The following is a 23657-nucleotide window of genomic DNA, read 5'->3' on the forward strand; positions in this document are numbered from 1 at the left end:
TGGACAGATCATTGCCTTTCTCATCGGATTATCTTTTCCATTAATTGTGGCATAGGGGCTATAGCTGGATATACAAAACAGATGGCTTGGGACGTGGACCTATCTTGACATTAAATTACTTTTGATGTCTCAAAACATCTGTCAAATGTGGACTTTGAAGTGCAATAAATGTCCCTTTTTACGTTCTTGCACTTCAGTCCTTCTTTACCTAGCCTATATAGCCTCCACTAGATAGACTATCACGCAGAGGGAGAGGTACAGGCACGTCATAGTTCTAACTTTAAGTCTCTAGATGGCGATAAAGACTAAAAAAAATACATCTGAATGCGGTTTGTGTTTTTTTTTTCTTCAAGTCAGGCATAATAATTGTGCGATTTCATTCAAAAATCCCCCTAGCGGCGCCAGATGCAAGCATAAGGTGAGGAGGCAGTGTTTGGAATTGGGTTCTGGGTTGCCTACGGAGCCCGCTAGTCTCTGCAGCGATCGGGCTGTCTAGTTTCCTGCATCAGCATCGCTGAGCTTTGATTGCAACTCCGCCCGGTCTGCCTGCATGCATCTGCTCCTTGCATCCCGTCTTTGATATAACAAAACAGCAGACGAAGAAACCGAAAAGGACTTATACAAGTGCGTCCATCGTAAGTAGATGTTTTTTTGTTTGAGATCTTTTGCATTTGGCCGATAAGAATGGCGAAGTAGTCTAAGCTAGGCTACTGCAGATGCATCCCTATGCACAGTTAGCCTATGAACGAACATAGGATTTATTTTGACGCCTGCTCTATGGCTTTTTTTTTACCCACAATATTTAATTGATCCAATATTTAGGAAATTAAAACGGGGTTTCAGAGCGTTTTATTAGACTGTAAAAAAGTATTATTATGAAGTTAAAGTTTAAATCCAATGTATGTAATTTAATGTTTAAAGAACCCTCTGCTCAGGAGATGTTTTGTTGTTTGATAAATGAGACATGTACAATTAACTAACAGTGTCTGTCATATTTACAGCATCTGCTTGAGAAGAGCACTATTTTCTATTGGTAAAGATGGTTAAACTGGGGAGTAATCTACAAGACAAAGGCGCTAAACCGGTCAGCGTGGAGGATGGCTTCCAAAACGTGCCGCTCATCACCCCTCTGGATGTCGGAAATCTCCAGTATGGAGCCCCAGACAAGGTAAAATGGACTGTCTGTCTGCTGAGATTTCCTCTGATTCACACACACTCCTTGATTGATGGCCAAAGCCATAACCGAATAAAACAGCAAACCCATCTCCTTGTCATCTCAATTGCCCTGTTGCCTCCTTTGTTTAAAGCGCAGATTAAAGAAGCCGTTTTTGGTTTATAACTGGGATGCACATCATCCATTCTGGGAAACCAGCAAACGTGTCATCTCTAATTTACTTTGACAAGCGGTTTTATTTCTGAACCAGACTGCTGCATCTTATTACACAGAATGATTAATGAATTGACTAAAGCCATATAACAGTTTCTATTAGTACAGTTCCCGTGCTGCCTCACTGAACTGAATGTGTTAATATGATTGATATGAGTGATGATATTTGTAATTGTTTAATAATGCACATCATTTAATCTTACTTTGAAGTGATTTTCAATCAAAACAGCTCCATATGATCAAAGTACTTTTAAATTTTTTTTTTTGAATTTCCATAGGAGTGAAGGACAGCTCCTTTGTTGTGTTATCACAAGGCCTACAGTACCTGCTGAAGTCATTTCATGCATGTTTTACTTCAGGAGTGACTGCTGATATGCTGAAATGATGCTCCTCTGTGATTTATTTGTCAGCTCCCAGCTTATCATAAGGCGTATTTGATCAGCAGCACAGAAGAACCCATGGCCCCATGCAGGCTGAACCCGTCACTCTGTAGTAAGCATTAGGGGAAGAACCCTGACACTTTTGCAGAGTGGTGCTTCAGCCCTCGTCTTGGATTCTGCTGTCTTAACCATGCCCGCCCGAGGAGGAATTGGAGCACCATTCAGAATTTTCAATGGGTTGATACACACCTCTAAATGTTATTTTTTTAAAGATATACCATGCAGGGGGTCAGATAAGTACATATTTTGTGGTTGTTTGGAGATGGAGTTGTTGAAGTGGACTAGGTGCCATGCCAGTAGGTTTCCCCAAGGTAGTTAGATAAATAGAAAAAAAATGTAGACTATTGGGCATACAGCCTTGGAAAATACCAAAGATTTTGTTTTTTTATGCAGAATTATTGACATTTGAAACAGTACAGTTAAGGCTCATTTCATGACGTGTTTTACAGTGGTCCTGTGTTTGCTGAACAGGGCAAATTACATGGCTCAAGAAACACAAGGAAATCAGATGGTTTGAATAGGCTACTTGGTTTGTCATCTTTGAATATATGAAGAGTAGACCTCACTAGCTCCTTTTATACCTGGTTCTAATATGCTACCTTTGTCCTGATCTTATCCACATTCTGATTGTGTCAATGTTTTTTTATAATCATTTTTTATTTACCTTTATTTAACTAGGCAAGTCAGTTAAGAACAAATTCTTATTTTACAATGACAGCCTAGAAACAGTGGGTTAACTGCCTTGTTCAGGGGCAGAATGACAGATTTTTACCTTGTCAGTTCGGGATTTGATCTTGCAACCTTTCAGTTAGAAGTCCAACGCTCTAACCACTAGGCTACATGCTGCACCAAATTTTTAGACAGGTGTAGACAATCAAAAGATACATTGTGATCAGATCTTGCTGCCCACCTCCGGAGGTAGTCAGGCAGGCATTGTCTCTGGATATCTTACAAATGTAGATGGATCTGGACAGTAAAACCATTTTAATCATCATTATTCCACCCTCTAAAATCATTGACAGGTGGGACCCATCGACTTATGGCATCAATATGTGTCAAAATAAATATGATGAAGGAATGTCAAATAACTTGCATACAGGGAGGGATGTGGACACAGTGGAGCGGATAAGATGGCAAACATACAATGTTTAGACGCGTGTCTGATAATGTGGCCACAATCATAATATGAACAAGATCAGGACACATTAGAACCAGGTATAAATTAGGCAACAGTCTCCAGATTCCACTCAAAGAACGGTCGTTCTTGTATCCAAGTTCAATCCCTGTCAGAGATTGAGAGGTGGTCCATGCAGGCTCTCAGAGCTCTGGGAGCAGTGGTGTGAGTAGAGTGGGCACAGTGTGGTTTCGTTGGGCTACAGATACGGCTGTGGGAACAGTTCACATTCTGCTTTACGCAGATTCTATTTGCAACCCTCATGTAAAAAGCCTCCCAAGCCCGAGGTGATGCTACGGTACCATGTTTTCTCAGAGGTTATTGGATGTATGAAAATAATGTCTCTGTGTTACCTTTAAACGCTTCTCAGATGAATGTATGAAGATGTTTGAAATAGATGAGAAGGAAAGTTAACCATTACTCCCCCTCCGAATATTAGAGAGAGAGGCCTGGTATAGAGGGTATTTATACATTGTACCTTCAGAAATAACACTGTGGGTTTAAGTCTATTCTGTCATCCTGTGTGGGAGGAGTTGTCAGTGAGCTACAGATGTTTTTATCCTTCTAACCACTGCTGGCTGTGGGACCAGGGCTACACAGGGCTACAGGGCAGCAGTGAGACAAACGTGCCTGATAAACACAATCCTCAGTAGGCCAGTGCTGAGGGATTGGGGAGGAATTAGCCTTGATCCCATCTGGACGGCCGGGGATGCGCCAAAAGGGGCACCAATATCTGGATTAGATGGACACTGATTTCAGGGAAACTAGCAGAGCTTGACTAGAAATAGTTGACCTGCGGAGTGTAGTGGAGCGTGGTACATGCAGCACTTTGAATAAATCATTTTCTTACGAATTCAGGCTCCAGGCCGGGCCTTTTATTGCACTTCTTTCAAGAACAAGCTGCTGTTTGCCAAAGTGAACTGGATGACTTATCACTTGGCCCAGAGATCTGTTGGATGAGGGATGCCATGTTGTTACTCTGTACAGTATAAATTTGTCAATATATAACTGCAGTGCTTTTTAGCAAAGTGAACACATCAAAACATCAAAAAGAATATGGCATATGTAAAGAGCATATTTGGGTGCTTTGTATCTTGGTATTCTTCCTTTGGAGTTTCCATTTCACCTCATTACTCCTGGTAGCAGTGATGCAGTGATTCATGTGCATTATTCAGACAGGAATTCATGGGATAGGTCCAAAATGGCAGGCTATTCCTTATTTGGTGCACTACTTTGACCAAGCCGTATCCCTAAAGGTATTGCACCATTGAGAGCATCTTGACTGGCTGCATCACCGCTTGGTATGGCAACTGCTTGGCATCTGACTGCAAGACGCTACAGAGGGTAGTGCATACGGCCCAGTACATCACTAGGGCCGAGCTCCGTGCCATCCAGGACCTCTATACCAGGCGGTATCAGGGGATGACCCAGCCACCCAAGTCATAGACTATTCTCTCTGCTAACGCATGGCAAGCGGTACCGTTGCACCAAGTCTGGAACCAACAGGACCCTGAACAGCTTCTACCCCCAAGCCATAAGACTGCTAAACAGTTTGTTACATAGTCCGGGCAGCTATTGGTTAACTATCTGCATTGACCTTTTTTGCACTAACTTTTTTGACTCATCACATCAATGGGTTGATACACGCCTCTAAATGTTTTTTTTTAAAGATATACCATGCAGGGGGTCAGATAAGTACATATTTTGTGGTTGTTTGGAGATGGAGTTGTTGATGTGGACTAGGTGCCATGCCAGTAGATTTCCCCAAGGTGGTTGAATAAATAGAAAAAATGTAAAGACTATTGGGCATACAGCCTTGGAAAATACCAAAGAGTTTGTTTTTTAATGCGGAATTATTGACATTTGAAACAGTACAGTTAAGGCTCATTTCATGACGTGTTTTACAGTGGTCCTGTGTTTGCTGAACAGGGCAAATTACATGGCTCAAGAAACACAAGGAAATCAGATGGTTTGAATAGGCTACTTGGTTTGTCATCTTTGAATATATGAAGAGTAGACCTCACTAGCTCCTTTTTATACCTGGTTCTAACATGCTACCTTTGTCATGATCTTATCCACATTCTGATTGTGCCAACATTTTTAGACAAGTGTAGACAATCAAAAGATACATTGGGATCTGATTATGATCAGATATTCCTGCCCACCTCCGGAGGTAGTCAGGCAGGCATTGTGTCTGGACATCACTGGGGCCAAGCTCCCTGCCATCCAGGACCTCTATACCAGGCGGTATCAGGGGATGACCCAGCCACCCAAGTCATAGACTATTCTCTCTGCTAACGCATGGCAAGCGGTACCGTTGAACCAAGTCTGGAACCAACAGGACCCTGAACAGCTTCTACCCCCAAGCCATAAGACTGCTAAATAGTTTGTTACATAGTCCGGGCAGCTATTGGTTAACTATCTGCATTGACCTTTTTTGCACTAACTTTTTTGACACATCACATACGCTTCTGCTACTGTTTATGATCTATCCTGTTGCTTAGTCACTTTATCCCTACCTACAGTGTCTTCTGGAAGTAATCAGACCCCTTGACGTTTTCCACAATTTGTTAGGTTACAGCCTTATTCTAAAATTGATGAAGTAGTTTTTTTCTCCTCACCAATCTACACACAATACCCCATTATGGCAAAGCAATGTATTAAAAAGAAAAGAAAAACAGAAAATACATTTACATAAGTATTCAGACCCTTTATTCAGTTCTTTGTTGAAGCACCTTTGGCATCGATTACAGCCTTGAGACTTCTTGGGTATGACGGTACTGTACAAGCTTGACACACCTGTATTTCTAATGTGTCCTGTGTCCTGAACTTGTCCACATTATGATTGTGGCCACATTTTCAGACATGTGTCTTCTCTACAGATTCTCTCAAGCTCTGTCAGGTTGGATGGGGAACATTGCTGCATAGCTATTTTCAGGTCTCTCCAGAGATGTTCGATCGGGTTCAAGTCCGGACTCTGGTTGGGCCACTCAAGGACATTCAGAGACTTGTCCCGAGGCCACCGCTGTGTTGTCTTGGCTGTGTGCTTAGGGTCGTTGTCCTGTTGGAAAGTGAACCTTCACCCCAGTCTGAGGTCCTGAGCGCTCTGGAGCAGGTTTTCATCAAGGATCTCTCTGTGCTTCGCTCTGTTAGTCTTTGCCTCAATCCTGACTAGTCTCCCAGTCCCTCCCTCTGAAAGACATCCACACAGCATGATGCTGCCACCACCATGCTTCACCGTAGAGATGGTGCCAGGTTTCCCCCAAACGTGAAGCTTGGCATTAAGGCCAAAGAGTTCAATCATGGTTTCTCATGGTCTGAGAGTCCTTTAGGTGCCTTTTGGCAAACTCCAAGCGGGCTGTCATGTGCCTTTTACTGAGGAGTGGCTTCTGTCTGGCCACTCTACCATAAATGCCTGCTTGGTGGAGTGCTGCAGAGATGGTTGTCCTTCTGGAAGGTTATCCCATCTCCACAGAGGAACCATGAATCTCTGTCAGAGTGATCTCCCCCGAATACTCAGTTTGACTGGGCAGCCAGCTCTAGGAAGAGTCTTGGTAGTTCCAAACTTCTTCTATTTAAGAATGATGAAGGCCACTGTGTTCTTGGGAACCTTCAATGCTGCAGACATTTTTTGGTACCCTTCCCCAGATCTGTGACTCAACACAATCCTGTCTCGGAGCTCTATGGACAATTCCTTCGACCTCATGGCTTGGTTTTTGTTCTGAAATGCACTGTCAACTGTGGGACCGTATATAGACAAGTGTGTGCCTTTCCAAATCATGTCCAATCATTTGTTGTACATCTAAAGGATGATCAATGGAAACAGGATGCACCTGAGCTCAATTTTGAGTCTCATAGCAAAGGGTCTGAATACTTATGTAAATAAGTTATTTCTTTATTAATAAAACAATGGGGGAAAAAAGCTCTGAACATGTTTTTTGCTTTGTCATTATGGGCTGTTGTGTGTAGATTTAGAATAGGGCTGTAACCAGTGGTGATTTTAACATGTAAATATTGGTGGGGCAAATGTTTAAAAATAAAAGTGGGATGCATGCCAGCAAAGCTACTACACAACACAACACTAAACAATGCATTAATTGCACTATAACGGTGACAAACGGTGCCCACAAACTGTTAGGGCCTACATAAAACTGTCCCAACAGCAGTCCAAACATCTTACCACTGCTACATCTGGCTATCAGCAGAGCCTTGTCTGGCAGCGAAACAGTTAATTCAGCCTCATATACTGCCTTTTAAAAAAACATGGCTGACTTAAGAAAATGTGGTTTCTAATGACAATTGAGATGTACAAACTTTGGCATAAGGGGACGACAAGCGGATAAGAGGCAATCTGTAATTTCAATTAAGACATTAATGAGCGAGCTAGGATGGACGTAGTCAATATAACTATTTGTTTAGCAGCTTTGAAATGTACAGCGACAGAATTCAGAACATGGGCCATTCTTACAGTGTTCACCCTGTACACCAAATGTACACCAAGTCAGAACCGTAGGATAAATAAAGGGCGCATATAAGCAGACAATGAAAGGTCTTAAAATCTTTGATAATTAAATTTCTCTAAAACAGGTTATAGGGTACATGCACCACCAAGTCAGAACCGTAGGCGAAATTAAGAGGGGTAAATAGACCAAATTATTAGGGTGAGGCACATGGGCTACTAACATCTTACTACACAACATAAACTTAGTATTACTTTCATAGCTAAAGTATACATATCCCCCTGGCATATTACATCATTTATGCAGCAGCATACAATACATTTTTTAACTCCCCTTGTGCTGTGTGTGCTCACTTGAACAGGAAGGTGGTGCAGCGGACCTTCGTGGGCAAATTTTGTCATCAAAGTCCGGCATTCTCTGGATTTATGGGGCTTTCAAAACAACTGGGAACTCTGAAAAAAACAAGGTTGAATAATGATGTCATTGATCTTCAGGCCGTAGCTCTAGAAAGAGGCCGGATTTACAATTCTGAGTTGGATGATCGTTCAAAACGTATTTTCCGGGTCGGAGTTTGTTTATTTCCGACGTCCCAGTTGTCTTGAACTCACTGAAGTCAAGTTTTCGCAGTTCCGAGTTAAAAGTTGTTTTGAGTGTGGCACAAATCATGCCTCATTGACAGCATGGCCAATGTTGAATGTTAATCATTTTAAACTTGAAAAAGAGCCCCTTAATCCCAGATTTGGGACCACACAGCCACTGTCACTGATTCCTTCCAAATCACTCATTGTTGAATTTGCGATTTCCAACTCGTTGTGTAATGTTTATGTCCCATGGCCGATGAGCACCGATACGTTTTATCTATAATTTCTCTTCATCATTTCTCTTCATATGACAAGATTAAAAAGGATTTGCCAGTAGATTGTCGACTTGATTCATGATGATGACTGCTAGCTAAGATTTTGAAAGTATGATGTTGACATGATCAGCTCAATCAAAGCTACTGTACATATAACGTGATTTAACGCCATTTTATCTGTGGCCAATGACCCTGAGCGTTCTTGGATTGGCTCTTCTAATATAACTCTATGGCAGCACCCAAGGGGCGCGAATTTTCAATGTCTCCCCTTAGATTTGGTGGTGACGTAGTATCCCTATGAGTGACAGAACACTGAGCCAATCATGGCGCAACACTCCGTATTTTCTGCTGGCTTGCCCCACCACCACAGAAAGCACTGATCTAGGCTGAAACACCTGTATTTTGGAGCTGCCTTACTAAAGAAAACAAAAAAGAGACCATGTTTGAATGTGGCTTTGTTAACTCAATGATACAGTTGAGTTAACTCGTTTTTCAACCACTCCACAAGTAATTTTTCCAACAACTGTTTACAGACAGATTATTTCACTTATAATTCACTGTATGACAATTCCATTGGGTCAGAAGTTTACATACGCTAAGTTGACTGTGCCTTTAAACAGCTTGGAAAATTCCAGAAAATGATGTCATAGCTTTAGAAGCTTCTGATAGGCTAATTGACATCTTTTGAGTCAATTGGAGGTGTATTTGTGGATGTATTTCAAGGCTTACCTTGGCAGTATCATGTTGTGGTGGTGGTTTGCTGCAGGAGGGACTGGTGCACTTCACAAAATAGATGGCACCATGAGGGAGGAAAATTATGTGGATATATTGAAGCAACATCTCAAGGCATCAGTCAGGAAGTTAAAGCTTAGTCGCAAATGGGTCTTCCAAATGGACAATGACCCCAACCATACTTCCAAAGTTGTGGCAAAATGGCTTAAGGACAACAAAGTCAAGGTATTGGAGTGGCCATCACAAAGCCCTGACCTCAATCCTATAGAACATTTGTGGGCAGAACTGAAAAAGCATGTGTGAGCAAGGAGGCCTGAAAGAAAGAAATGAAAGAAAAAAGCTGAAATAAATCATTCTCTCTACTATTATTCTGACATTTCACATTCTTAAAATAAAGTGGTGATCCTAACTGACCTAAAACAGGGAATTTTTACCAGGATTAAATGTCAGGAAGTGTGAAAAACTGAGTTTAAATGTATTTGGCTAAGGTGTATGTAAACTTCCCACTTCAACTGTATCTACTTATTTTACATTGTTTGTAAACTGATATGTGACAGACATTAATGCCAAAATAACATGCAAAACAGGCAAGCCCCCCCAAAAAATATTTATACACTACTGGTCAAAAGTTTTAGAACACCTACTCATACAAGGGTTTTTCTTTATTTTTTACTATTTTATACATTGTAGAATAGCATCAGCATCAACTTCCGGTAGACAGGTGAAGTGCTAGTACGCTCAACTGAAAGGGATACCTTTCGTTTACAGTATACTAAAATGAACTAATAGTATATAGAAGGTAGTATATATTCATTATGTATGTAGTATACAATGTGTTAGTATGGGTATTCGAACACAGCTCTTGTCTTTTTATGGGGCCCACGTCATAAGAACTATATTCAAAAGTTTGTTGTTTTATTGTGTGTAGCAATGTGACATAGAACATTTTCTTTAATTGAGACACAGCCTTTTCATTGTTAAAATAGGCCTATGATTATTTTTTTTTTTTTTAAATGGATACTCTTGCAAGTATTGAAATACTAACGTCCGTTTGAATATTTGAATAACCGTGCCCATCCTTTATTATTAGCCATTTGGATCCGTGTATATCATAATGCAAATACAGTCCCTTTGATTATATGACTCAGGAGAAGCTCCTAGTACTTCCATTGACTAGAATTACCTACCTGGGAAACTGCAGGTACTCACCCAAGGGTAGCCTACACATTGCTTTTATCTATGAATGAGAAATGAAATGACAGTGGTAATGATAACAGGGTCTCTCAAATAATAAAGGGCAGCATGGGGAGAAAAATGGGTGCAGACAGCCTGGTAATTCAGGGGGAAAATTAAATGTCAAAGTGATCGGGAGGGAGTCAGAGAGGCTGTAATTGCAGTAGCCGAGTCTCTTCTTGGAGACTTCAGGATAATATAATGCCATTTATTCCAGATTGTGAGGTGGAGAGAGGAGGTACCAGGGGTTTCTGGAAGGTGTAATTATTTTGGAAATGTATTCCTTGATCCATCATTACTGGAAGTGCTAGCTTCATTTAGTTCTTGTGATTTGTCAAGTTAGAGAGGTTCAGGTGAATAGTGTCTAATAGCTGAGAGAAACAGTACAGTGGCCTGTAGAAGTGATAAGGAACCAGCAGTACAAACTGCTGAATTCATCTGTCATTTACCGCATAGTACTTTCTGCCGACACCTTGGGTGTGATGTTCATACAAGCAGCTAAATGAGGCTCACACTTGTACATTTGTATCTCTCTCTCTCCCCCTCTGTATTTTGACTGCAATTCTGAGCCAATTTCAGTGAAGAATAGCAGAGTGACATTACTAGGACAGACCCCTGCTTACCCAGCTCTCTGTTCTTCTACATCATGTTAAAAGAGAGTTGATTGGTTCTGATTGGCGGGCATCATACGGGACAGTGCCTAAAATAGCCACCCCCTGACAGTTGCTTGGCAGAGGTTTGAGTTTTTCCCTCTGCCTTTGCCCTTTTATATATAACACAGTGACGACGTAACAGTAAGACTTTTGTGGTATGATGGCTTATGGCTCTGTCTAACTGAAGTCCAGCTAACCCATTAGTGATAATGTGCTGTGTCACTGTAACCGACTGACTGTGTATTGTTTGTCCTCTCCCTGCAGGTGGTGGTGAAGACACGGACTGAGTACCAAACGGACCAGAAGAAAACCAAGCTGAAGGTGCCCAAGGTGGAGGAGTTCACCATCAGCTTCACTGATGGAGTATCAGAGAGAATCAAGGTATTAGGAAAGTTTATTTCTTAATTCACTGAGACATACCAACTATTCCCTCAGCGCCAAGATGTGCTAAACAGCTATGTTGCTGCCGGAGGAAGCTGGTGGGAGGAGCTATATCATGGAACGGCATCCAACACATCAACCATATGGAAACCACGTTTGACTCAGTTCCATGAATTCCATTCCAGCCATTACAATGAGCCCATCCTCCTATATCTCCTCCCACCAGCCCCCCCTGGTTGCGGCTAGCGTTTTCAGTATTATAATTCTGGTCCTAAGCACATAACCATCGTTCCTGATGAGGAGTTATCTTTGGGAAAGCATCAACTTCATTGGATCCGGATGTTAGTTTAATTTCTTAGGTGCTCTACGGGAAACAGAATGGTAATTTGGTTGTCATGGTAGCCAGAACTCATGCATAAACTCATGAGAATCTCTAATACTTGAGCTAGCAAGCTTGTACTGAACGCCTGTATGAATATTACAGTGTGCGATCCACAGCACCTGAGTAAATTCTGGCTGTATCGTCTGAAGTTATCACATTATTTACATACAAATTAGATATCCAGGATGATATTCAAACCAAGATGCACTACTATCTTACCCAGAGCATCTCTGTCTCGAACAGTGAGCGGAGACCCAGAGCATAGAGTGAAATGGATTGACCTCATCCATAATTAACACACCCTCTGCTTTGATGAGTGTCAATAGCATTGGTCATTGTCCCCTCCACACCTCAAATCAAAGAGCTGCAATTCCTTATACAGTCGATGAGAGTGAGGGCCATAACCATTTGGTACTGTTACATTTTGATGGAAGAGAGGGTTCTGCAGAGTGTCTGACTATAATTAATGTGAGATGGAGGAAAGAGCGCAGAGAGAGGGGAAGTTTGGCTTTGCCCGTTAAAGGTCATTTGAGGAGCCAGCAGAGAGGAGAGAGAATTAGATATTCAACACAAACAGAGACTGTGAAGCTTGTCTGAGTGGGGTTGTGACTGACTGAGAGGCGGATATCTTCTGCCTTGCTCCCTACGTGGCAGAGTGGAGAGGCTTGATCGACCATGCCTGGCCTTCCCACCCACACCGGCAGATGAGACGGAGACGTATGACCCGGAAACAAGACTTGCAGACTGCAAGGCGCAGTGAGCTATCAACTTCTGTTGGGTGGAAGGGAATTCAAATGAGAGACTTTTTTTTTATAACTCAGTCTGATTTGTGTGCTGTAGGGACTTTTGGGGGGGCTTCCTGCCTTGCGTGACTGATGGACCCTGCCCAGTGCTGACTGAGGAGAGAGAGACGGATCTGTGTAGAAAGCTCGCACATCCCCTCTCCAAAGCGGTGCACATTGTGTTGATGGATGAAGTTCTCCGTGCGATTGCTCCCTGTTGAGCGCGGCCAAATTCCCCATAGTTACTTTATCCGGGAAACAGGGGAGGAACGTTCTCCCTCATTAAACACACAAAACAAAAGAAGACGGAGGTCTCTTGGTATCTGATGCAGCAAAGCGGAACATATTAACATATCATGTCGAAATAAAAGGGGGAATTAGAAGGACTCAATTAAAGTGGGGAGGCGGATTGAGGGATGGATGGATGAGTGGGTGGATAGGTGGACGGGGTTTAAGCTGGCTGCTGGGGCTCGGAGGGCAGGTTATGGCTCTCTCTTTTCTTTCCAGGCAGGATGTTTGACACACACACACAACCTGCCAAGTAGAGCACACAGCAGCAGCCACATCCAGAGTCCTGCCCACACCATACAACCAGAGAGACTCATCCAAAGCAATTATCCTATAAATTATCTTCTGAGGAAATCTAAATCTGAGGATAAAAAGGCCTGTCGCAAGTAATGCTCCACTCCACCGAAGTATTAGTGTTCTAACAGGCTGGAGGTCATGGATGTTCTACAAACAGCGTGTGACCTACACATTTGGATGAGTAATGCTGCCATACAGAATGTTCAGTGTGTGATTATTTTGTGCTAGTCATTTTTGTTAGGCACGCACACATGTGCGTGCGCGCGCGCGCGCACACACACACACACACACACACACACACACACACAAAGGAAAACTGGTTCATCTGTAACAATAGCTAGGCTCTCCCCATGCGCACATGAGGAGAGAGAAAATGACGTGAAACTGCAGAGATCTGAGCTGAGATGCCTCTCTCTCTGTCAAGGGACTCGTCCTCTAGAGAAGCAGGCAGGCTGCAGATTGAGAATGAAGGACAGGCGCCGGCTGGGTGTCTCGGCTTGCAGAGAAATCTCCACATATTCAACAATACTGCTAGTTTAGACCACTGACGCTTTTTTGTCTGCCATTTCATCAGTGGACACAGAGAGATGGAGTAGAGAGTCGGGATACAATGCGAAGCAGCACAATTTTTACAAACTGTTTGTGCAGGTGTGGGTGTTCTCTTTATTAAGAGACAACGTACACTCACCTGGCCAGTTTATTAGGTACACTCATCTAGTACCGGGTCGTACACTCCTTTGCCTCCAGAACAGCCTGAATTATTTGGCATGGGTTCTACAAGGGTTTGGAAACGCTCGTTGCTCAATTGGTATCAAGAGACCTAACGTGTACCAGGAAAACATTCCCCACACCCTTACACCACCACCACCAGCCTGGAATGTTGACACCTGACAGAATGGGTCCATGGACTCATGCTGCTGACTCCAAATCCTGACTCTGCCATCCGCATGATGCAACAGGAACAGGGATTCGTCGGACCAGGCAATGTTTTCCCACTCCTCAGTTGTCCAGTGTTGGTGATCGCATGTCCACTGGAGCTGCTTCTTGTTTTTAGCTGATGGGAGTGGAACCTGGTGTGGTCGTCTGCTGCAGTATCCTATCCATGAAAAGATTGACGATTTGTGCGTTCCGAGGTGCCGTTCTGCACAACACTGTTGTACTGCTCTGTTATTTGTCTGTTTGTGGCCTGCCTTTCAGCTTGCACAATTCTTGCCGTTCTCTTCTTTCATCAACGAGCTGTTTCCGCCCACAGGACTGCTGCTGACTGGATGTTTTTTGTTTGTCGCACCGTTCTTGGTAAACCCTAGACACTGTCGTGCGTGAAAAACCCTGAGTTACTGGATCCGGCACGCCTGACGATTATACCACGCTCAAAGTCGCATACGTCACTCGTTTGGTCCATTCTAACTTTCAATCGAACAGTAACTGAATGCCTTGATGTTTGTCTGCCTGCTTTATATAGCAAGTCACGGCCACGTAACTCAACGTGGCCAGTGAGTGTGTGTTTTGGATTGTGAGGCATCACATTGATTTACATGGGTTCTCTGTGAAACTCTAAATATGTTACAAAAGAAACGTATAATTTCCATGTAGAGGCTGTTATGTACACCTCTTGGAGGAGAGAACGCAACACCCTGCTCAACTTCCCGGGGAGTGAAAAAAGGTATGTGATTGTAGGTGCGGGTAAGGATGACAGAGAATATTACCGTTTACAGGGAATTTATTCTTCCTTCACACGGTAAGGTGGGGAAAAGGGGCTGGACGGAACCAAAGCAAAGAAAGTAAAAGTTAAACTTCCCCCTCTCCTACCTACCCGCTGGTTACCTATTCTTAGCACCACTTGGCGCGCTAACCAAAATACAGGGGGTGGTCCGCCCAGGTCTTACCTAGTGTGCATAAACATAGTAAATACTACAGGTATATGCTAGCAGTCCTCTTGCCTAAACACTCCCAAGGTGCCTTCCCCGGGAACAAATTAATTCACCAAACTTGGTGAACAATTTGAATAAACCAAAAACACTAGGTACTATGGTATACCCATACCTCTACAGGCACAGCTACAAAACACTTTCAACAACTGTACCAGACCAACAAAGGACATACAAAGAAGCTCTCTCTCCTAACAAAGGAACACTGGCTTTTCAAGCTGCAGAAGGAGTCGGTAATTGCAGACAGCTGTATCCCCTGACGAGAGGGTGGGGTCAGAGCTCCAATTAGTGATGGGCCGACCAATCAACTGCTTTGGAATCCAGGAAGACATTTCCTGAAATACGCACATACATATACACAAACCCACAACAACACAGAAACTGGGGAACGTAACAGAGGCTACTCTCCCTGTATTCAGACAGCCCTTCAGACTGACAATAATTAATGCACGAGCTCACAGCATCCCCAACGAGCATATTTACTTTAACCTTCTTTCCTTAGCTCTGCCACACAACTGAGGCATGTCAATGGCCAGTATGGATCAGCCTTTGATACAGTCAGTCCTCCAGTCAGTAGCTGTGTTGTGGCCTCTGGCCAGCAGCAACCACCAGTCCTCTACAATTCTGTCACTTGCGCCGTAGGAGGGCTGCAGACCAGCGAGTAAATACAAACAGTCACCCTCTGACCCACTCACCCTGGAGCCATGGAAACACTGCCAGGTCCTAGTGGTAGCCAATTAGAGACACCTTCATGGTGAACGCTGGCCATTGATTGGATCAACATTGCATTGCACGGGGAGGTTAAACTTTTAATGGTTATGGCGAGGATAGTGGACAGGAGGCATTGTTTGATAGCTAAGATTGAGCATGCGGAGAAAGTGTTACAATGAATTGCTTTCCCTATTGTTGCCACTCACACATATACAAACAGGCTACAGATGGGAAATACTATATGCTAATTTAAGACTCCTATTCACTGTTCCATTGGACCAAAAATAACAACAAAAGACGGTTAGTAGTGTGTGCGCCAAAGGGGCAATTTCTTTTTGTGATTTGTCATTTCAAAAAGGACAGCGTATTTGAGGTGCCATGGGGGACAAGGGCTTTTGTGTGAACAATGCCTGAGATGATTTATAGAGCCAGATGGCTTTTTCTCTGTTCTAACGCTGATTAATCCCACCTCTCAGCTGCCTCCAAAACCTCACAATCATTACATCTGAATATAGAGCTAATATTAAATCCAATGAACTTTGTCCCTAATGATTACACATTCTGTATAAAGTTTCAGGATGAGTTCAATTATCCGTCAACTCTACCAGGTTTACGTTCTGTAATCTGTTTTTCACTCCCTTACAGAAGTGATTGGAACATTTGATCTGTCGTGATGTGAGAATAGAAAGATGCTCACATTGAGGAAGTGGCATCTTATTTGTGATCCAAGCAGTCCATGTCAGGGACGCTGTGGTTTGTTTCTGGTTAGTGTGACTGACACTTTCCATAAGCACTGTGCATGTTGTGAGGCCATGATGAAAACAGTGGGACTCTCATTGACTGCTGTGCTCTGTCAGAGCTCTCTCCTCCATCAGAATACGGCATTTGGGGCCACGAGGCACCTACCTTCAGGGGGCCTCCATTCCTGGCCTGGCCTGCCAAGGTGAGCTTGGGGATCAATTAGTGGCTCCAGATACAGAACAGGTTTTGTTTTTCTCTCTCTTTCTCTCTCTCTCTCTCGTACCCCCAATTCTCTCTCTGTGAGTTATTACACTATGACACTCGCTGGGCTCTCTATCTCTCTAGGTTTATATCTGTTCATCTTTCTCCTCTACTCTCTCGATCTCTTCTCTTTCTCTCTGTACTGTACATCATTACATTTCGGCCAACTGGCCTGAGGATCCCTTGGCACCGTGGCGGTGGAGCCACTCCCCAGGAGGACCAGCCTTGTTGTTGTTGTGCCGCCGATGATGCTCTGACAGTGACTCAGTGGAGTAGGCACTAGGTAGCACACAGCCAGGCAGGCAGGGTCCACACAGGGCCATGTAGAACTCTCTTCATCAAGCTGCTCCTCCTCTCCCTACATCTAGCACATAAGAGGTGTGTGTGTGAGACGCTGGAGACTGAGTGACCCGAAGATATTCATGTCTAAGGGATGTAAAGAGGAGGTTTGAGGACTGTTTATAGTTGTTCTTTACCAAGCCTTGGGGGTGTTGTCGGGTAGATTTCCCGAGCCCCGAACACATCAGCATTAATATCTCCTCTTTCTCCTCAGCAACTTTATGTCTCTGACATGCTGCTTATTAGCGAATCAAATTTGTTTTGTTTGCATAACCTCCGAACCTCGTTAGCGGTGTGTTTACTCAGAACAGGTAGATGGCCAGGATTCCACTCATTTAATCGCAAATAACAAATGCCATCACTCGCTTTGAGTGAGTGCCATGCTGTCAGAAAGAAGATGGGGCTCAGCGCCGGTCTCTGATGTTTACTCCATGTCCTCTTCTCTGTGCATGCGTGTATTCGCAGAACGCCACTACAGTAAGTCTTCCGAGTGTTATCCCTAATAAAAATGGAGATTGTGTCCCTAAGTTCATAATCTTGAGCCAGGGACTGTCTTTATTAGACATGGCAGTGTGTTCTTTCACACCCTTGAAGTTATATCTCCTGAGAGACCTGTCCTAATTGGGAAACATTAACATAATGAGAAATGAAGTCATACTGAACATGACACTGCTTCCCTTCTCTAATGGATAAGAGGCATTCTATTGGTATTTGTGTGTAAGCGTTATTGTGTGTTGCTCATTATACACATACAGACAGGTCCATAATTATTGGCACCCTTGATAAAGATGACCAAAAAAGACTGTATATAATAAATAATACAAAAACTGAGCTAAATTGTATGCTCGGAAAATTGGGAAATTAGATGATTTTATACTCATAGAATAGAGAAAGAGATTTAGTTGAACAAGTGATACAGAAAAATTGAAAAAATATGGGGGTCAAAATGTTATTGTCACCCGTTTTCAATACTCTAGCACCCTCCCCTAGCGAGAATAACGACACTGACCCTTTTTTCTTCGAAGGTTTTATGACATTGGAGAACCGGACCAGTAGATGCAAGTTATGAGGTACTTTTCTGCATATTCTTCTCTTTTTTCAACGGTAAACCCACCACTGGTGTGTGTGGCCAAAGAGCTCTATTTTCACATCATCTGATCATCTGATCATAGCACTGCCTTGGATTGGAAGCGGTACTATGGTCAGATGACATGAAATTAGAGCTCTTTGGCCACGCACACCAGGTGGTGGGTTTGGCATTGAAAAACAGAAGCACATGCCGAAAAGTGACTCAAACCTACGGTAAAATATTATGGTGGATCTTTAATGTTATGGGGCTATTTTGCTTCCACTCGTCCTGGGGCCCTTGTTAAGGTCAATGGCATCATGAACTTTACCAAGTACCCGGACATTTTAGCCCAAAACCTGGTTGCCTCTGCCAGGAGGCTGACACTTGGCCGCAAGTGGATCTTCCAACAAGACAATAACCGCAAGCACTAATCAAATCTACAAAATGATAATTTGCAATGACCATCTCAGTCTCCAGAGTTGAACCGCATAGAAAACCTGTGGTTTGAATTGAAGCGGGCAGTCCATAAGACCAGATGAAGGATATCGAGGATCTGGAAAGATTCTGTATGGAGGAATGGTCTAAGATCCCTCCCATGTGTTCTCCAACTCATAAAACAATTTAGAAAAAGGCTCAGTGTCGTTATCCTGGCATAGGGAGGGTGCTACAGTATTTAGATTTTTTTACTTGTTAAACAACATCTCTTTCTCTGAGCAATTATATTAGTATAAAATAATATTTTCCATAATTTCTTGGAGCATTCTGTCACGTTATCCTTTGATAGTAGGAAAGGGGTAAAGTGAAGCGCAGAAGACAGGTCCGTTGAACAGACGTTTAATAATCCAAAGAGCAAATGCCGCAATAAGGCAGGAGGACAACTCCAAAATCCAAACTGACGGGGCGCAGCCCGGCAACCCTAATGCCTAACAAGAAACGCGGTGTAACACAATACATGAAAAAATCCTGCCCACCACAAAAACATGGCAAGCAACAATCCCAAACGAAACAGACAAACTAAATACCCCCCACTAATGACAAACAATGAACAGGTGCAGACTAAAACAGACATAACCAAAAGACACCGAAACATGGATCGGTGGCAGCTAGTAGCACCGCCCGACCGGGGAGAGGCGCCACCTTCTGTGGACGTTGTGACACATACATTATAGCTCAGTATTTGTATAATTTTTTTGTATACAGCCTTTTTTGCTCATCTTTATCAAGGGTGCCAATAATTTATAGACCTGACTGTAGGTATCATAATGATCATACAGATTGTACTGTACCGATATCTGATTTGGTTGCATTGAAGATGTACGCGTTGCTGTTTTAGAGCTGTCTCGACAGGCAGATGACATCTCAACAAGAGCGAATCTGTTTGTACTTTGTGGTTGTTCTAGACATTGTTACCTCCACAGGATAATCAACCCGCACGGGACATCCATTCTCTCGTGGCACGTCTCCTGTGCGACACTCCTCCCTTCCCTTCCTCAGCTACTACAGTACCATGCCCAAGTGGGCATTCCCCTGCAGGTTGCCATGTTGCTCACTCCTCTGAAACCATTTCCTAAGAGCATTAGCAGGAAATCTAAGATGATTACATCCAAGAAAGAAAAGACAGTTGTAGTTCCCTCAGTCTTACAAAGATCCATCCATTTTAAGAAGTCTTAGACTCAGAGATACAGTTATCTGGTCGTGAAAATGACAGACAAAGATGATTTTCTTCATGTTATTTATCTTACAATAGAAGAAAACGGCTTATTTTCTATGCCTGGCTCTGTATTGAGCATCAGCTTCAGCATAATAAGAATATGACGCTCAGACAATGGGCCTATATTCCTCAATCAAGGACCTATTGATTTACTTATGACTTATCTTCCCATTGTTCTGTCAGCACCACCTGGCGCTAGAGGAAGAAGAACAGATTCTCTACCTCTCTAGCTTTCTCTCTGCCTCTCACTATCTCTCCCCCCTGGAGCGACTGTAAGAGTTTTCGCTCTAACATATGGCTGGAAAAGTGGTCTTGCTGTGAGGGTGGCATTCTAACAGCATACAGGAAGGAGACTGGAATTACAAGGCTGGGCAAGTGTTAGGAAGGAAAGGGAAGATAAAACTGACACTTATATAGCAAAACCATATGTCTGATGGTGACAGAAATGGTACTGAAGAAACATTGCAGCCATATGCTGCCATTTTCCCCTGCATTCGGAACCTACAATAAATCAAGATTTGAACAGCAACCTATTACACAAAAAGCCACAGAAGTTTCAGTGAACTGCTGAACAACATGTGGGGGAGAGGAGATTAGGGGTGATAGACAGAAGGGAGTGAGAAAATGAAAACAAGCAGTTGTTGTCGGCGGGTTACGGAGTCGTTGAGATGTCCACCCATCCACAGTATGGACATCTGCAGTGGGCTCAGCTCAGGGAGAGTGACACAATCACGTCTGACTCTTTAATCTGTTTGGATTGTCTTTTGTTTCCTCAACGTCCTCCATGGCCGGCTGAAGAACACACCCTCTCTGTACTGTACCACTCTGACTGTATTGTTACTGTAGCACCGTAACACATCCACCCTGCTGCACTCCAGGGATGTTTAGCCAGGGAATAAATCCCACTGCTGCCGGGGGATTATGAGCCTCCGTCTATATGGATTATACTGACGTCAGATTATGACGCCAACAACAACAGCAGTAGAAACATCAACCTTGAGCCTCAGTAGCAGGGCAGAGTAATAAACTAACATCCAGGGAGAGAAACAGTACTGGCATAGCAGAGGCGAGCAGATGGTCTAATGTCTCGCCTATGTCTGTCTGCACTAACTAGACTAGAGCTGCAATGTTCGGGGCAAATTTGACCTAATTTGATGACGTCCCTCCCTGACCTCATTGAAGAGTTAAGTGCTAAGGGAATGTTCATGTAGGCCCACAATCGGCATAAGGACAAATACACTTTGGCATTTGCCACTAGCCGGAAAAAGCTTTAGAAAATGAAACCGTGTGTATTGAATCAAAATACAAATCAAAACAAACAGTGTCAAGGCGGTTCAGATACCAGACCCCTGACTATCCCAGTGAAATAATGCCAGCACTTCAAATTGGCCAATTTGATGGCACAGGGTCATCTGTCACTGCACACCAATGTAATCCCCACTACAGTCCAAGCAAGTCCAGGCAAAATAGAGGTCATCCTATTCTCAACTAACCCAGTGCCAGCGTGGAGCACACATCTGCCAATAACCACATGAAAAAATACTACAGTTTACAAAAGAATAATACAGTACTTCCTACAGAATTGTGTTGTATACTGTAGAATAATTAAGTGATAATGCCCGAGAAGCCGGTGTTTGGAGGATATATTGGCACGGGTATTGTTAGGCCCGAGACGAAGTCAACCTTTTTATACAACAGGTTACCAACATATTCAAATAATGATTGACATATTTTCATAAAAAACATTATTTTTATTAATTTATTCATACTTTTCGTCCTTCCACTGGTCGTACGTTATATCGGTTCGGTTGCCAGCGAAGCGACCCAGTCGTTCAGTCTTTTTAATCTGTATCTAGTGACGCGGCCCAGTCTTTCGTTCTAAATGTTCCATTGTCATACTGGCTGGCAACGTTCTTATCCCTGGCTTGTTAGCTAGCCAACTACGGCTAATTTACAGTTACATCAAACATTGCAGCCAGATTAACAGCAAAGTAGCTGCATTTGCGTTTGTTTAAGCTGTTTTCTAGTGACATTTATTTGGATACATCCATAACAATGAGCTAATGATGTGTGATTTCGCCTGGCGCAGAAAATGTGCTCATTTGTCAGGACACTGTTGTTCAGAGGAGCTAGCCAACAACACAGCTAACACAATCACTTCAAACTGAAGCTGGAAAAACTGCAAACTAGCTGCACTTTGTTTCGTTTACCTGTTTTCTATTGATAGTTCTTTGTGTATATCCATAAAAATTATGCCGATTCATGATTTTGACTGGCTGAGAAAAGCTGCTTGCTTATCGGTCTCATCCTGACTCCCGACACATTCATTACTATGGGACAGCTGGAGATCGAATTTCAATATTGAAGCAATGTTGCAAATTTCGGAGAGACATACAGCAAGGTTATACAAATCTCCGCTGTTGAAAACTAAATGTTAGTCTAAAAGAAATGTGAGATAATGTAAAGATGATTTTTTTTTATAGTGGAGATCAAGTTCATAAATTGCCTGGCTGGGCTGATGAGACAGTGGATTGCACAGTCAGATGGAACAGAGTAAATAAGCATTTCAACGTCATAGATTTAGCTGGTGGTAACTTGTGGAATAAACACTGACTGGAATGCGGTTTTAACCCATCAGCATTCAGGATTAGACCCTCCCCTTGTATAGTATACTACACACTCTAGTATCCCTTGATCATGTGTAGTATGTACTATAGAATGTTGTAGAACAGTGATTTTCAACTGGGGGGGTCAAGGATTTGAAGGGGTCGCAAGACTTGTGCAAGAATATATATATAAAAAATATATTTTATTTTGAAAGGATACCGCCGCACCGCTTATTGTTGCTAACTTTACACAACGTTACTGCTACACACAGGCGTGCGTGCGCTGTACTGCTTATTGTTGCTGACTTTGCACGTGCAGAACGTCCGCAGTGATGAAATGGCTAGCTACGTTCAGACTCAGAGGGTTTTCACGCTGCACATACTCACTGGCCAAAACAATAACGTTCTCGCGCCACACATACCCACTTCAAGCGGAGATTGCTGCGTTTCTTTAGGAAAACATGTCACCTCGGGCTGAACATTTCGATTGAGAGGAGTAGCTCACGAAGGTTGCCTACCTGGCGGATTTTTTTAATAATCTGAATTCGCTCAATGTGTCAAAGCAAGGGACGGGGGCACAATCGATTTGAACAGAGGGACAACGTGGATGCCTTCAAGGTGAAGCTTACCGTTTGGGCAAATCATATTTCTAACGGGAGGATTGATTGACATGTTTCCCCAATGCTGATTTCGAGATTGAGAATCTGATCAACAAAGCGCACAGCGACACACTGAAAAAAACTGTTAAACAGCATCTTGTCAAGCTGAAGGGAAAGTTTTGTGAATACTTCCCGGATGAGAACAGGAGAAGACTGGATACAGGACCCCTTACGAGTGGAGATGGGAAGCGTCACGTTGCCAAGCAAGATGATCAGCTGGTGGAGCTGTCATTTGAACGTGGACTGAGCATGCACTTCCCGGAAATGACACTGCCACAGTTCTGGCGCAGCGTAGTGGGAGAGTATGCTGTTCCCGCCTGTCATGCAATCAGAATCATGTTACCGTTTAGCACTACCTATCTCTGAAAGTGGCTTCTCTGCTATGGCCGTGCTGAAAACGAAAAGCAGAAACAAACTGGACAGCCAGCATGACCTCCGAGTTGCCCTGTCAACCATCACCCCAGACATCAACAAACTTAAGACACACCCCCAGTATTCCCACTGATAGGCCACACACACGCAATAACTAAACAGGTACATTAGTTATTGTTCAGTATGTTAATTATT

General features: G+C 43.2%; 1 protein-coding gene across 2 annotated transcripts in view; it reads left to right on the top strand.

Annotated features, from left to right (window-relative positions):
* The first annotated feature begins 401 nt into the window (after positions 1 to 401).
* LOC106567451 (neuronal vesicle trafficking-associated protein 2) overlaps positions 402 to 23657 on the top strand; it is a 38761-nt gene continuing 15505 nt past the window's right edge. The window contains exons 1-3 of one of the 2 annotated variants that reach the window (XM_014136725.3): positions 402 to 624; positions 1002 to 1168; positions 11200 to 11316. In XM_014136725.3, the coding sequence (XP_013992200.1) occupies positions 1040 to 1168; positions 11200 to 11316 (246 nt within the window). In that variant the 5' untranslated portion in view covers positions 402 to 624; positions 1002 to 1039. Of the gene's footprint in view, positions 636 to 1001; positions 1169 to 11199; positions 11317 to 23657 lie in introns of both variants that reach the window. The other variant, XM_014136724.3, reaches the window with a different exon arrangement.

The sequence above is a fragment of the Salmo salar genome, chromosome 13 (genome assembly GCF_965601325.2).
Source record: "Salmo salar chromosome 13, fSalSal1, whole genome shotgun sequence".
Lineage (NCBI taxonomy): Eukaryota > Metazoa > Chordata > Actinopteri > Salmoniformes > Salmonidae > Salmo > Salmo salar.